This window comes from Brachyhypopomus gauderio, chromosome 2 (assembly GCF_052324685.1).
Source record: "Brachyhypopomus gauderio isolate BG-103 chromosome 2, BGAUD_0.2, whole genome shotgun sequence".
NCBI classification, from domain to species: domain Eukaryota; kingdom Metazoa; phylum Chordata; class Actinopteri; order Gymnotiformes; family Hypopomidae; genus Brachyhypopomus; species Brachyhypopomus gauderio.
The window spans coordinates 26,933,551-26,948,060 of NC_135212.1; the positions used below are offsets into that span (position 1 = coordinate 26,933,551).

At 42.3% G+C, this 14,510-nt stretch overlaps 1 protein-coding gene across 1 annotated transcript in view; it reads left to right on the forward strand.

Moving 5' to 3' along the window:
* The window catches only part of zfhx3a (zinc finger homeobox 3a), a 30,131-nt gene extending 19,696 nt beyond the window's left edge, over positions 1-10,435 (forward strand). The window contains exons 7-9 of the mRNA XM_076992580.1: positions 305-413; positions 1,495-6,750; positions 6,901-10,435. Of these exons, the coding sequence (XP_076848695.1) occupies positions 305-413; positions 1,495-6,750; positions 6,901-8,222 (6,687 nt within the window). The 3' untranslated portion in view covers positions 8,223-10,435. The remainder of the gene's footprint in view (positions 1-304; positions 414-1,494; positions 6,751-6,900) is intronic.
* The last annotated feature ends 4,075 nt before the right edge of the window (positions 10,436-14,510 follow it).

Genomic DNA, 14,510 nt, shown 5'->3' on the forward strand with positions numbered 1-14,510 from the left:
TTTTTTATCTAGAGGTGGCTCAACACTGGTATATACTAGAGAGGACGTCCTAGGGCTTCCTGTCGCACTTAACCTATGAACCCCCTTAAGTATTGCTTCATGACGGCATCTTTTTTTTGTAGTTTGGATCAAGTCTGTGCCTTTTCAGTTCACTATAAATTAATACATACCTGTTACTACGCTACTGAAAAGGTGGCAGGTAATGGCATAATTGTGACTTATAATTTAAATGACTGAATAATGCGATTTTGTTTAATTAACGTTTGCCATACATTTCTATTTCCACCCCCTCCTTCACGGTCAGGTGATTGCCTCAGATGTTCTGCCAGAAAAGATGTTCTTACCAGTACAAGGCTCCAGTTCCCAGCAGACAAAGGCAGATTCCAGTTATAATGGAGTGAAGAGACTTGATGGTAGGTATAAACCAGTCTCAACTCGGCAATCAAGAAGAAACAATACAGATTCACTGCATGAATGGAGTGAAATCTCAGGAGAACACAGAATAGAAATGCATACAAACTGTGATCTTCATTTATTTTGTGTAGTGCCTCTCCAAAAGTGTAGAACTGGGCCATCATTAATGGTACTGAAGGAACAAAATGGATATGTTCATTGTGCTGTGCAGTCCATAAATCATTTGCATTGGGATTTTTGTTGCATTGGCGCTGTGCATTTGTACAGATTTCGAATTTGAAATTATAATATTGCTTCACATTTTAATGGATGACGTCCAGATATATGAGGTTACAGAGATGAGTTGGTATCGGTTCTAATTTCTTTCCACAACCCCGGTGCAGGTTAATCTTTAGCCTAAACTCTTTGTCCCAGAACTGTTTTTTTTTCTGTCTCAAGGCTAACCAGTTACATTTTGTACTGAAGCCTCTATAGGCTCACCGAGGCGGTATGTCTTAATGTACAAAACAGTTTGTTTTAAAATATCTAATAATCGCCTGTCTCTGTTTGCTTTATTCTGATATTTCAACTTCACAAGAGCTGTTTTACTGGCTCTGACACTACATTGGTTGTGATATTGAGAGACAACAGAACCTAAACTCATCACAACTTTTATACAACAACTAGTTTTTTGGAGCTTTTTTTGGTCTCCTGAAAAGTAAACACTGAATAAAAATGTTAGAATTATTTCACATTTAACCCAGTATGAGTGTACCTATTTTCATTTTAACATCATAGTCATTTGTTTCATCCTAAATTGTTCAAATTTTGACACCTGAATAACAAAAACCATCACCTTGCAAACACTTAGGCTGCACTAGGTGTTGAAGATTTTGACTAATTTGCGGTTAAAATGTCTGGAATTGTTTACAATGACAAATCATGACCTCCTTAATGTAATGTAAACTGTGAACTTAATGATAAATTAGTAGAACATTTTGCAGTAAATGTCAGTTATGTGTCTGCTTAAAAAAAGAATAAAACATTGTATATACACAATAACACATCTAAAATGTTTTGTTTGTTTTTTGGTATGTGTAGATCAAGGCGAAGGTGAACAGGAGAGAACAACTACATGCCAACCAGAGATATTTAAAAACCAAAAGCCACCCTTAGAAGATGCAGAATCCACCAAGGAGAACACGGCTGCTTTCCCGTGTTGGCAGAAGGGCTGTAACACTGTGCTTCCTTCCTCCAGTGCTCTCCAAGTGCACATCAACCAGATCCACAGCCAAAGGCCTCAAATGCCAATTTCTGATCGCCATGTCTACAAATACAGATGCAGCCAATGTAGCCTTGCCTTCAAAACTGCTGAGAAGCTTCAGCTGCACTCCCAGTACCATGCCATCAGAGCTGCCACCATGTGCTGCCTCTGTCAGCGCAGCTTTCGTACACTTCAGGCATTGCGGAAGCACTTGGAAACCAGTCATCTAGAGCTGAGTGAAGCCCAACTGCAGCAATTATGTGGCAGTCTGCTGATGACCGAAGACCTCCTGGGTGGTGAAGACCAAAGTCTTGCTGAGGAACAGGGATCATTTGAAGAGGAGAGAGTGAAGGAAGATGAAGAAAGTGACGCAGAGGAAAAATTAAGCCCTGGAGACAGCTATTTGAGTTTACTTCGAGAAGATGTTGAACCGAATTCAAAGCATTTTATACCTCAGAGAAAAGGCCCAAATGTGTCAACAGAGAAATTTTTGGATCCTTCAAGACCTTTCAAATGCACAGTCTGTAAGGAATCTTTCACACAAAAGAATATTCTCCTAGTCCACTATAACTCCGTGTCACACTTGCACAAAGTTAAGCGTTCTGTGCAAGATTCTTCTACCCTGCCAGAGTCCGTCAGCAGCAGTACTGACCACAAACCTTTCAAATGTAGCATTTGCAATGTAGCTTACAGCCAGAGTTCCACCTTAGAGATTCATATGCGATCTGTCCTACACCAAAGCAAAGCTCGTGCAGCCAAACTCGATTCATCAGGAGCGAGCTCTGTTTCTGCTAACCCTCTTCTTGGTAAGGCAGCTTCATTAACAGAGAGTACTTCCAGCTCCCACACAGCCCTGAAGTCCATGTCTGCTGTGAACAACATAAGCTGCACCTCTTCAACTCTCGATCATCCCCAGCTGAACCACCAACAGAGCACTGACAACAATGTCTCATCGAGACAAAACACCGGTCACTCCTCGATGTCTGAGGAGTATAAGAAGAAACAAACAAACACGGTGGCTTCAACCAAAAGGCACCATAAATTACTACAGCAGCAGTTACAGCAACAGCAGTTAGTACAGTCCCAAGCTCAGATCCAGCAGGAGCTCCAGAAGAAAGCAACCCTCCTCCAATCCCATTTGTTCAATCCAGCACTACTTCACCATTTCCCTGTCACAACAGATGCACTCCTTCCACTGCAACAGCAATTGCTACTTCCCTTTCTCATCCCAGGAGGGGAGTTCCAGATCAATCCTGAACTAAACCTTAAAGGCTTAGGGTTAAACCTCAGCACAGCAAAGCCAATGGCATGTGAAGATCCCTCTGAGTCAACACCACAGTGTAGTCTCATGTCTTCTTGTAAACAGCCACTGAATGGAGATGCCACATATGCTCCTAACCAGTTACCATCTCTGGCTCCTGAGGAGAACGGTCCTGTTCCCCAAAATGCTAGTGGTATGACTGTTGATCTTCAAAGTAACAAAGGTGTGGTTGAACAGAGCAATAATCAAGCAGCAATGAAGGTTAATGATACAACCTCTCATGATGGTATTGATGGATTCAAAGCACAAGATCTTGAAGATGAGGTTTTGAGTGGTGGAAAAATTAGCGCAGACTTAATTCCACCACGAATAGCTCATGATGCACCCGGGAATGTTTCAAAAGCTTTGCTGGAGAACATAGGATTTGAGTTAGTCATGCAGTTTAATGAAAATAAGCAACAGTATCAGAAAAATCAGGCTGAGGCTGTACCAAATGAACAGACATTGCCCGACACCAAAGAGGTGGATCATTCAGAGGTCTTTGGGAAGCTAGTGTGTGAATCCTGTGGGAAGCTTTTTTCAAATGCATTGATACTAAAGAGCCATAAAGAGCATATTCACCAATCCATTTTTCCAATACATTCATTAGAGAAATTTGCCAAAGACTACCGTGAACAGTATGACAGACTTTTTCCTTTTAGACCTACAACTCCTGAAGATTTTTCCCCTCCCCAATCTCCTGCTTCATCTCCACCCCTTTCCACTTCAACAGAACCACCTCACCAAATGGCTGCATCATGCATTCCTGTCTCTGAAACCATGGTGACCCCCTCTTCTGTCTCCACTCCTCAAGTTCCATTAGGACCACTTCCCTTATCCATTGACTTGCCGCTCTTTCCCCCACTTATGATGCATTCTATGCCTCTCCAGGCTCTGACCACTCAACTTCCAGTTCATCTACCAGCTGTTGAAGCTGGTCTCACACCTGACTTAGCACAGCATCAGATAACTCCTGCTCTGATGCAGCATGGTAAAAGACCGCGAACCAGAATCACAGATGACCAGCTAAGAATTCTACGACAGTACTTTGACATCAATAACTCCCCAAATGAAGACCAAATCCAGGAGATGGCCAACAAATCTGGTCTACCACATAAAGTTATAAAGCACTGGTTTAGAAACACACTCTTTAAGGAGCGCCAGCGCAATAAAGATTCTCCCTATAACTTCAGCAATCCACCTATCACAACACTCGAAGATGTCAAAGTTGATTCCAGGTCATCCTCTCCTGAGCCTTCAAGACATGAGTATTCTGCAGGAAAGCGGTCCTCAAGGACCAGATTTACTGACTTCCAGCTGAGAGTACTGCAGGATTTCTTTGATGCAAACGCTTACCCTAAGGATGATGAATTTGAGCAACTCTCAAACCTCCTGTATCTTCCGACTCGTGTCATTGTAGTGTGGTTTCAAAATGCTCGTCAAAAAGCCAGGAAGAATTATGAGAACCAGGGTGAGGGTGGAAAAGATGAACGTTGGGAGTTTCCTAACGACCGTTATATTCGCAGTTCCAACAACAACTATAAGTGTAAGAAATGCAACATTGTTTTTCAGCGCATTTTTGATCTCATCACTCATCAGAAAAAAGTGTGCTATAAAGATGATGATAATGAAGGACAGTTTGACCAAAATGAGTTTTTGATGGATCCTAAACCTCCAACTCCATCTGAATCCTCAAGCCCTACTCCAACACCCTCCACCTCCAGCCTTTCAAATTGCACGGAGTCAAGTACAGATGTGAAGCATGTAAATAAAGAGCAGTTAGACCACATTAGTACCTCTGGCCCTCTTACTGAGGAAGCAACTTGTGACCCTTACCACAGTCTTGGTAACTCGAAGCTTGAAGAGTCAAATGAAGTGCTAAATCCTCATGATGAAGAAAAGCTTCAGACAAGCATGGAAACATGTCCCCTGTCCCCTCTGCAAAAGCAGTCTAAAGTCTCTGTGTCTCAGACAAGCCCAGTTCCATCTCAGAATTCTCAAAAGAATTTCAACTCTGTGACAAGTCCTCCTCAGCCACCACAGTTAAAGTCGGTACAGCAGATGTCTCCTTACCAGTGCATTCAGTGCAACCTAAGCTTCCTTTCTTTTGAACATTGGCAGGAACATCAGCAGATGCACTTCCTTGTTGCTCAAAATCCTTTTGTTACGCCGCAGTTCCTTGACCGCCCTGTGGACATGCCTCTTATGCTTTTTGATCCAGCTAATCCTCTTCTGGCCAGGCAGTTACTTTCTGGGGCATTTCCACAGATTCCTGCCAATTTGCCCTCAGTTGCAGCCATTCCTGACTCAACCATAAATTCCTTAAAAAGGAAGCTTGAGCAGAAATCAGGAACCAGTTCTCTGGAAAATGACTGGGACAGCAATGTGGATGATCCCCAGCGGGACAAGCGCATGAGGACAACCATCACCCCAGAGCAGCTGGAGATATTATACCAGAAATATCTCTTAGATTCTAATCCAACACGCCAAATGCTTGACCACATTTCCCAGGAGGTGGGCCTCAAGAAAAGAGTTGTTCAAGTATGGTTTCAGAATACCCGAGCCCGTGAGAGAAAAGGCCAGTTCAGAGCTCTGGGTGCAGCCCAAGCCCACCGACGATGTCCATTCTGTCGTGCACTTTTTAAGGCACAAACTGCCCTTGATGCTCACATACGCTCACGACATTGGCATGAAGCCAAAAATGTAGGATACAGCATGGCAATGACTGGTATGACTCAGGAAAGCTGTTTACAGATGCTAAACCAAGGTGACCTTTTGGCTTGCCCAAATTCTCCAACTGGTAAAAGCATGGACCTGTCCTCACACCAGCAGCATCTGAGTCCCAGGCCATCAAAGGTTGGGGGAATGGATGACTTTGGAGGACCATCAATTTTAGCACAGGTGTCCTTTGAACGTAGCAAGCCAGACAAGCCTAAGAGTATTTCTGTAAATATGTTCCCAAATGGAGTTACAACAGATGAAGAAAATTTCCCTGTTGAAGGGAAACATAATAGTATTGATCATTTATCTTTTAGCTCTGAGAGAGAGGCCTCTTCAGAAGGTGAAGACAAGTTGTCCTCAGGGCTGGTTAGCCCAGCAATGAGTTTCAATGCTAAAGATTTTGAAAACGATTTTATGTTGGATTACAGTGAGACTTCAAGCTTAGCTGATCCTGCCTCTCCTTGTCCTGGAGGGTCATCAAACAGTCAAAACATAGATGGTGACAGACATGGTCAAAAACGCTACCGCACCCAGCTAAGCAGCCTGCAAGTGAAAGTGCTTAAAGCCTGCTTCAGTGACTACAAAACTCCTACCATGTTGGAGTGCGAAGCTTTGGGGAATGATGTTGGACTTGCAAAGAGGGTAGTACAGGTGTGGTTTCAGAATGCTCGTGCAAAGGAGAAGAAAGCCAAGCTCAGCCTTGCCAAGCAATTTGGCACGGAGAGCACATGTACTGAGAGGCCCAAGACAGAATGCACTTTGTGCTGTGTTAAATACAGTGGTTGTCTCTCTGTGCGGGACCATGTCTTCTCCCAGCAGCATCTTGCTAAAGTAAAAGAGGCACTAGGGGGACAAATGGACAGGGACCGGGAATATGTGGATCCTGTGAGTGTTCGCCAGCTGATGTCTCAGCAAGAATCAGATCATTTAAAGAAGTCAAGCGAAGTATTGGCAGTTGCCCATCCACAGTCTGCAGAAGGTTCAGGGGTCTTTAATCACACCACACCTCAATATTTAAATGTGCCAAGGGCAGGCAGCACATCAGTAGCAAGCTTCTCTTCAGCAAAAGCAGGTATTGTATGAGAGTTGTCAAGACTTGTGATCTTACTTCATTAAATGTTTAATATTAGATCAAAACATAATTTTAAAATATGTGGTGTTTTATCCATTGTGGTGTTATGTGACATGTTTCTGAATGTATGATTTGTGTGACCCTGTATAGATCCCAGTGATCTCCCCTCAAATGGACAGATCAGCAGATCTAATGCATCATCCTCTGCCTCCGTATCGGCTACCATTGAAAAAGACCCAGTCAGCACAACCAACTCCGTCTTAACCCCAAAGAATACAGAGTCAGACTTGCAACTCCAAGTTTCCAAAGAGAATAACTCTGAAAATAACAACAATCCTACTGAAAAGCTTGAGAGGGCTTCCACTGGCAATGCTAGTAGTCATTCAAACTCTCGAATTAGTAAAGATAAACAAGACTCTTTGACACCAGCTGCATCTACACCAAAACTTGGTAAGGAGTTTACCATGGACCCAGCTCAGCTACAAGCTCTGCAAGCAGCAGGAACAACTGACCAGGCAGCCTTGCTCTCTACTCCCCTTCTTCCTTGTCTTATGCCAGGATTCCCCCAGATTTTCCCTCCACAGATCCCTACAACACTTCCCGGTAGTTTTCTGCAGCCCATGTTTGGTATGGAAAGTATGTTCCCTTACAGCCCGGTCCTGCCACAGGCTCTAATGAGTCTCTCCCCAGGCTCCCTTCTCCAACAATATCAGCACAATTTGCAGGGAGCACTGATGCATCACAGGTTGCAGCTCCAACAGAAACAGCTGCTGCACCAACCTCAGAAAGCCAAGGCTAGCCAGATCTCTGCTCTAGCCCGTTCTCAGGATCTTGCTCACAACAAGGAGTCTGTCTTGGACTCAAACAAACCTGGGAAAAGTTCCTCTTCCTTCTTATCTGGCAACACGAAGATGGACAGTAATTTCCTAACCACCCAATGCATTGTCTCCAAAGTGACGTGCAGAGAGAGAGGTAAGGATGCCACCTTGTATGACTGCCTTGCCTGTCGCGTCTGTCTCAATGGGAACGATGAGCTCCTCCAGCACCTGGAGTCCCCTCAGCACAGACAAAGAGCAGTGGAGCAACCAAATGCCAAAGAGCATGCTTCTCGCCTATTACCTCACACCAGTCCCTCATCTACCTCGCAGCCAAACCCCCCCAACAACCAGACGTCCCCTCCAAGATCACAGCCCAAGCGGTCCGGACCAGACGGCTCCCCTGCCATCTCCAGACCAACGGTTTGCGCCCCCAGCGTTTCACCTGATCAGCCTACGCAAGTTCCGTCAACCTCTACAGCTTTAACTGGGGCTGCACAACCTGCCTGTCCTGTTTCACCATCACTACAGCTTTCATTACCTTCAACTGTTACCTCAAGCCTAAATGGCCATGCTATGAGTTGTCATTTAAAACCAACAGACTCTGCTGGTGGATGTAACAATGATGGGTCAGCAGAGCAACGGGAGTCCACATAATATATTGGAGCTAGAGGCTGAGTGCTGACTATTGCAACTGTAGCTGTAATTTTGTCTGCCTTGGAACAGACTCCATTGTATTAAAAAAAAGAGAGACAAAAGAAGATTGGGAGAGAAATGGAAGGCATCTGGTGGAATAAAGAAAAAAAGACATGAAATGAGAACCCAGTGATGGTTTGAAAAACTTTTAAAGGGACTGAATCCTGTAGGTAGGATATAACTTGCATTTTCAATGCTTGTAACCAAAAAAGTGTCAGTAGAATGTTTTCCCACATCAATATGCTGGTCAATTTAAACTTGAGAATACATAAACACTGTTTGGAAACTGAAATGTGCACAGCTAAGAACTGGAGTAGAACCTAAGAAGGTTTTATGATTACCTAATAACTAACTAACCAAAAGTCTGTTTTTTCTTTGTTTTAAACACACTTAAACACAAGTTTTACACCATTTAAGTGTTAATATAATATTGGCTTGCTAAACTAATGTATTGTATTTTAATGTTGTCTACTCTCAGGTCAACATGTATTAATTTTGTTCTGCTACTGAACATTGGTGTTTAAAAAAAAAACTTAAAAAAAAAACAAAACAAAAATAGTTCTGATGTATACCAAGAGAAAAAAAGTTGAAATCCAAAAGACTTCTTAGAAACAAAAATGTTAAAACCTAGTTTGCTTTGTCATTGAATCTTCTAAATGTTTTTGTTTTTATATTGGACAAGAACATGTCCAGATAAAGACTAATGCAGACTTTAATTGTGAGGAAAAAAGTTTATTTTTTTGTTTGTTTTTCTTTTTTATTTGTTTGTTTTAATCAAAATATTGTGTTAATAATAGATACATGTATTGACATTTTGGTGTTGCGTAGATTGTTATTCAAATGACTTAAGTGTAAGGTAGATTTAAAAGAAATGACTTTGTATATTTAATTTTTGTACCATCCCAGTCAAAGACACTTGAGGTTGCCAGTGTTAAACAATTTATCCTGTCTGACCTTGTTGAACAGTCTTACTGTACAACGTTTCCACTTGCGCTGAGCTGAGATAACGGACCACATCTGTAAATGTCAGTGCAGATTTAAGAAATGGTTTTGTTTTTTCTCCTTAAAACCTATAGCATTTAATTTGTGCACTTAACTTTTTTAAAGACTTTTTTTTTTTACTTTGTTGACGGTAGTTTCTTATTCTCCTCTTGAACAAAGTAATTTTCTTTCTGAATGTTTCTGCATTTGCCATATATGATGACACCAACAACAATAATGTTACTAATGAAAACAATAACTCACAGTATTGCTTTAAAGGAAAATCCAAAGATAATAACGTACCATTGGTGCATACAAAGGACGGGGGAAAACTCTTTATATTTGAGAAAAAATATTACTGTTTTTAAGGAAAGGAAACCTTTTTAGATGATGGAGTCAGCTATGAGAATACTGTTTAAACCTAGAACATTTGTGACCTCATATATAAAATGAACAGAAAACCAAAAACCGCATGGGCTCTCTGCTGAGAGTGTAGGACAGAACCGAAGTGCAGCCACTGCAGTTTGTAAAACAGGTGGAGATCATTCAATTTACCTTCTGTCACCGGCCTAGGTATTTGTCTGTGTTTATTGTTGCTTTTATTTTTATTTGTTTTGCTCAACATACTGGATTTTATTTTGGAGGAAATACAGTGTGCTGCTATCGTAGTTTTGTATTGATACTAAGATGCATGCTCGATTTTGCTTTTTGCTGAAGCTTTAAAGACTACACACTAGCCAGAGCTGCCCGTGTCCCCATCTCACTGCAGTTTCGCTCACACACGCTCCAAGACTACTGTGAAGACTGTGAATGAATATCCATTAACCACGTTCCTTTCTCCTCTCTAAACAACCAATGTTAACTGAACCAACAAATGTTGAAAAACCAATGATGTTATATTTATACAAAAGTTTGCATTCCAAATATCACATTGTTGTTTCAGTGAATTGTTTTTCTTGTGTTCTCCTGATTAGGGGGACTGTACTGTGTCCACTCATACCTGAGTCTGGGCTTGCTGTGAAGGACTCTGTTTACTGTATGTGCTCCTGGAAATGTTGTTACTGTTGCGATCGCCAAATAACGTACGTGTTCATTATGCACTTGTGTTTCTCACGTGAGTCAATGGGCTAGTGTCTCTCCCATCCTCTTATACAAGCATTCAGATTCAATAAAGTCTGCTTCATTTTACTAGATCATCCTTTAGCTTGGGCCATTCATATTGTTGGTGGTCCAGTGGTGCTCAGTCATTTCCATCAAGGACTCTTTTCCCTAAAACAGTTTTTTTAACCCAACTAAGTAATTAATTAAAGGCTTAAAAAATACATTACCACAAAATTGTAATATTCTATTGGGTATTGTTTGTATATTGTAACCTGATTAAGTGTACACTGAACTCTACTTTGACAATCTGGAGGAGACAAGCAATTGGCAAGAAAATTGGAAATCAATGGAGGTTAAATGAGACACAATCAGTGGAGCTGAGGTTTAAACTGAAATTCAAGTTCATGTGTGTGCAAGTGGGAGAGGAGGCATCTTGAGCATGACGCGTGGGCTGCGGCTTGCTGCTGTGCTGAGAGAGGACGTACACTTAACTGCTTTTAGCTGCGCATGTGTGTGTGTGTATGCATGTGTGATTGCCTGTCGGGGGTGTATTGTGCTGGGAGATGAGGTCTAAATTACATCTCACCTCAGAATGATTTCTGCGCATCTCATTAAGAGAGAGTGGAGAGGGGGAGGGTTTGAAGCAGCAGACGAGGGAGAGGAGCACTCCACTTGAAAGGGAACTGGAGGGGCTCGATTGTGTTCGTAAGAGAGCAGGCAGTCACAGACATTTTGTTTCAGCATCACTGCCTTCAAACAGGCTTTGAAATCAAATACCTTTCTCGTGTGATCAGGCACCCGCTCCAAATGAAAGCGTGAGATGAGGCAAAGAGAAAAAAACATTGCGAGAAGCCAGAGAATAATACCTAATAACAAAAAGGAGAGCCCACATGGGCTCCTGAGAATTTCAACAACATGGAACATATTAAGTGAATATTGTAATACATTTTGCTTAGAGCTCTTCCCCCAAATGTGCATGTTCATGCATTTGAGCAGAGTTAATGCAAGTTTACAAAACAAAAGAAATCTGTAAACACCAATTATGCCTTCCTGTAGTAATTAGTTGCTGGCTTTAGAGAAAACTGCCATTTCTAAGGCATGAGTAATTTGGCTGTTTACCCCTCACCATCCTCAGAAGATAGAAATGATTCTCTGTTTTGAGGGGTGGGGCAGCAGGAAGAGTGTCATTGGCTACTGCAGAAGGTTAATTGACTTTGCGCTTAACATGCTAAATTATTCCAGTATGCCTGCATGGCATTAGCGTTAGTGAGCCTCTCACTGCCGAGGTCATCCCAGACCAGTCATTAATTAAACTTGTGACATTTAACCAGATGAGTTTCCTTTGAGTGAGGATGATATTATTAATATTAACAGCCTCATGTGAATACTAGCTGTAACTGACCATGTTTTAATAGTATCAGGAAGATTGAATCTTCTTTAAGCAGCAGATTTTAAAAATAGAGGGATAGTGCTGAGATCCCCTAAGGCAACAATAAACAGTTAAAGTAATGTTGTGTGGCAGACATTTTGTGTGTGAAATCTAGTGGTGTTTGGCGGACATGTTATGGATGAGCACTGAATGGGTTTCTCTGCCCTTAATAAGCAATGAAAGATAACACAGGTGGGGACTGTTTATTCTGCAACAAATTGCCCCAACACTCTTAAAAAGGACAAATGCTAGCCATGAGGTGTGTGTAAACTAAGGGTACCCGGTGCCTTGTAGGACATTTTAAGAGCCACATAAGCCATTTGAGGAGTTCATTCTCTCTCACCCCCCACCCCCACCCCCCACCTTAATTGCATTTTCTAACATGGGGCTATAAAATTATGATTGATGAAATTTAATTTCACAACTGCTCCCTCCAACACGCACACTGATCACCCACTGAAATACGGGGTGAGTGATTAGTGATTGCAGGTGTAAGTGGTGTTTTTAAAAACAGCAATGAGAGAAAGCAGAAAAAAACAAAAGGAAAAAGGGAAGTGTTGGTCCTGTAACTGCTGCACGACTAGGACCACTCTCCCCTCCCCCCTGTATTAATATTGGGCAGCAAGGGGCCATGGTAGTGATTTCAGCGTCTCTCTGATAGATGCGACTTGCTGATATATGATCTATGATGCGTGTGCAGGAAAGCTAGCTCATCTTTATTCATGAGTCTTGCAATGTCATTTTCTGTTAAAGTGGCAGAACCCACATTCTTAGCTGTAGCTTGTTTCCACACCTTCATAGTAACACCGCAGATGTTTTTGTGATTTTACAAACCCCTTACAAGGGTTTTAAGATCACGTGGATTATGAAATGCTCCTCTAAATTACACTTGTTTGGTGTATATTGTTTGCTTCAGATCTCATGAATGTTTTTCACAGAAGATTAGCTTTTAATGGCATTAGCGTTATTTTTCAGTTTAGCCTTTAATAGACTGGCCAAGTATATCTCATGTTGTCTCTCTCCAGTAAAACCATTTTAGGTTATTACAATGATCATCTGGCAAGATCCAGAAACTGTTCATTTGAGCTCACCGCTCAATCTTAGCACGGGGCTTGTGAGAGATATCTAGGGACTGAACATATGTACATAAAATACAATCTACTATGTATTGTTTCAGGTTTTTTGCCCATCTCTATCCCTTTCTTTCTCTCTCTTTTTTGCCCTCTGAGAGCACTGCTTTCCTCCAGTAGATGTAGGAAGAACCTGCCGCCTATCTGTCTCTGAAATGACTTTTTAATGGCCAACTGGATTTGTTCATCTATCACAGGCCTGTGTCTTTCCTGATTCTCAGATAAACTAATGGATTCTGTCCCTAATGCTCACACAGACACCAGAACCAGCTCCTTGTTTCATGTGCACTGCTCTATATCTTATAGAAATGCATTTATTAAAGTTTATCAGACGTTGGGCACCAGTTAGAATATTATAACTGGAAATATCATGCATTGTTAAATAATAATAATACAGTATTGCTGTGCACACTATGCAAAATCAAACAATCTGTGGGTTTTTTCCCCATGAAGTATGGCTTTCTCATGTTTTAGCAGATTGCAGTTATTAATCATAGTCGGGTTAAGATCAGCAATAGCAGGGTGAGCAGGGCTAGAGGGGGGTGAGGCCTGGCAGGGGGGTCCAAGGCGGGGGACTTTTTTAGAAGTCAGCCCTGTGAAATGAGATGCTAATCAGAAGCAGCAGGAGCGTGAAGGGGCTGCGCGTGGCCACAGCGAATATCTCACACTGATATGATAAATTATGCTAAATCTCTGACCCTGCGTGAGCCTCGGGGAGACATGCCGCATTGGGCCGCAGTGCTGGGACAGCAGCGCAGGGCGGCAAGATGGATGCCGTTGGAAGGACAGCACAGTGGGAAGATTAGCAGCATGGTCAGAGTGCCATGAAGACTTCAGAAGACACAGGGGTGGAAGGTAGCATGGGGGAACTATTTGCAGGTAGGCTTGGCGTAAAGGTGGTAAAGGAAGGCAGGCCGGATTGCGCAGGGGAGGGCATGTGACCGGGTGTAGCGCTCCGTGGCTCATTAGCATGAGAAAAGAGCACTGCACAGTAGTTATGCTGCTCTGTCCTGGCTTGATAACAGCAAGAAGCGTGCCAGACAAACACACACTTAATGATACATGACATCTCTCCAGGTGGCAGTGCGACACCACATGTCTTCCCCTACTTTCTGGGCCTGTCCCCCCTTTTCTTTCTTTTTCTGAAGAGAGTACGTCCCTGGAGCGCTGCTTGCCCCTTGGTTGTTGCCTGCGAGCAACTCCATAAGGACTCGTCTAGAGGAGAAACACGTTTACGTCCAGTTGGGATTGGGATTGGAAAGGGGGCGATGGAGAAATGTATGCGCGCAATTAGTGTTGAAGTGGGATTACAGTTCATTATTAAACGATTTTCAAACATGCTTCAAGTGTAGATTAGAATGACTCAGGACAGTCTTGGCATTAACTGACCCATGTTTTTTACTGATTTTGTGAGGGAGAGTGAGAAAAAAGACAAATATTCTATATGCTACTCACTACGACAGAGCTAATAGAAGAATATTTTAATACAATTTTATATTAGCACCCCCATACATATCCACGTACTGTCACTTCTTCATTATGCATGATGGATAGCCCAATTTAAAAAGCTGCTGAGAGAGTCTAATTTAGGCATGAGATTTTTAACGA